This window comes from Apis dorsata, unplaced genomic scaffold (genome assembly GCF_000469605.1).
Source record: "Apis dorsata unplaced genomic scaffold, Apis dorsata 1.3 scaffold_168, whole genome shotgun sequence".
Taxonomy (NCBI): Eukaryota; Metazoa; Arthropoda; class Insecta; order Hymenoptera; family Apidae; genus Apis; species Apis dorsata.
In genome coordinates, this window is record NW_006263456.1 from 150,262 (window position 1) to 151,515 (window position 1,254).

Consider the following 1,254-nt stretch of genomic DNA (forward strand, 5'->3'; position numbering starts at 1 on the left):
ATTTGCTACATAAAAAATTATTTAAACAAGAATTGTGATTTTTTTATAATAAACTTTAAAATGACTATATTGTAAAAATATTTACTATCATTTTTCACAAAAATATCAGATAATATATATATATATATATATAATTAACTGTGCAAATTACTTTTATTTTCAAATTATTATACGAAATATTTAATAAACGATTTGATCATATTAATACATCGCATACTCACATTTTTTAATATGTTATTGACAAAATTTCTTGCTTCTTTGTTTATTTTCTCGCTCTTTTTTTTCATCTCTTCTACAAGCTGTTTAGCTCGTTCCTTAGGCTGAACAAAGATCGTGTTCGCATTATTAATGATATGGTTGATCTTTTCGATAACATGTTTTTCAAATTGTTGCACTTTCCTCGTTGGATTGAAGAACGAAGGAATGATTTGAGAGCTGCCCTGATATAAAACGAAAAAAAAAGAAAAATATTAAAAATATCATGATTAAATATCGTATAATATCGATCCACTTTTGAAACGATTTATAACATTAGTGAATAGATAGTTTATTTACGTAGAATTATATCTGTTCTTATATCATCGAACATATTACTATTATGCAAGAGAATCGATTAATAATTCATTAAATGCAACAACAGATCCACGATAATAATCTTATACGAGTGTTAATCGTGAAATCATGTTTGGATAGATAGATTTTCCAAGGCAGAACAAACAAAATAAAATTCGATGTACAAAAGTTTAGGCAATTAATTGGTAAGTTTTAAACAAGTTGGATGAGATGCTTCTATTCTCACGTCTAACGAATTACTCGATACCTCGATATAAATGAATGAGTCTCGAGATATTTTTATATATCGAATCTCAGTGTTTTGCTTTTGACGAAAAAATCGTTCCTCATCGAAACGTATCTCTTCAAATATATCGATGTAACCGTTATTATTATAACAATAAGCTCTCTTCCATATCTCACGGCCCTACCCTTCGCAACTACCCTCATTTCAACTAGGATTATTATCAAGCAGATTAATTGATAATAATAATTAATTGATAACGCCGTTGATATATCACTTACATAGGCAGAGAAAATAAGGAGACAAAATAGAAGAGCGAATTTCGCCATCCTTCCGCGCTTTAATTCGACACAGTTTCACGCGGAACCGAGTTACCCCATTTATATAAGCCGTGAAATTCATGAAATATACGCAAAGTATCTTACGACACTTGTGTCAATATATAATCGTAGTTAATT

General features: G+C 28.9%; 1 protein-coding gene and 1 long non-coding RNA gene across 2 annotated transcripts in view; one reads left to right on the forward strand and one right to left on the reverse strand.

The window, feature by feature from the left end:
- Positions 1–1,254, forward strand: part of LOC116185385 — a 26,066-nt gene that overhangs the window by 19,846 nt on the left and 4,966 nt on the right. The gene's annotated exons all lie outside the window — the stretch shown is intronic.
- Positions 164–1,180, reverse strand: LOC116185384. Its single transcript, XM_031509659.1, has 2 exons — positions 1,078–1,180; positions 164–440 (listed from the first exon to the last, which is right to left on the reverse strand). Exons 1-2 carry the CDS (start codon positions 1,123–1,125, stop codon positions 168–170), a joined length of 321 nt encoding a protein of 106 aa, XP_031365519.1. The 5' UTR covers positions 1,126–1,180; the 3' UTR covers positions 164–167.

What these genes read in the sequence shown, in the direction of transcription:
- LOC116185384 (XM_031509659.1), bottom strand. Translation starts at nt 1,125, where the DNA reads ATGGCGAAATTCGCTCTTCTATTTTGTCTCCTTATTTTCTCTGCCTAT. An exon ending in TCCTTATTTTCTCTGCCTAT is followed by an intron (nt 441 to 1,077) that starts GTAAGTGATATA and finishes GTTTTATATCAG; the next exon opens with GGCAGCTCTCAAATCATTCC.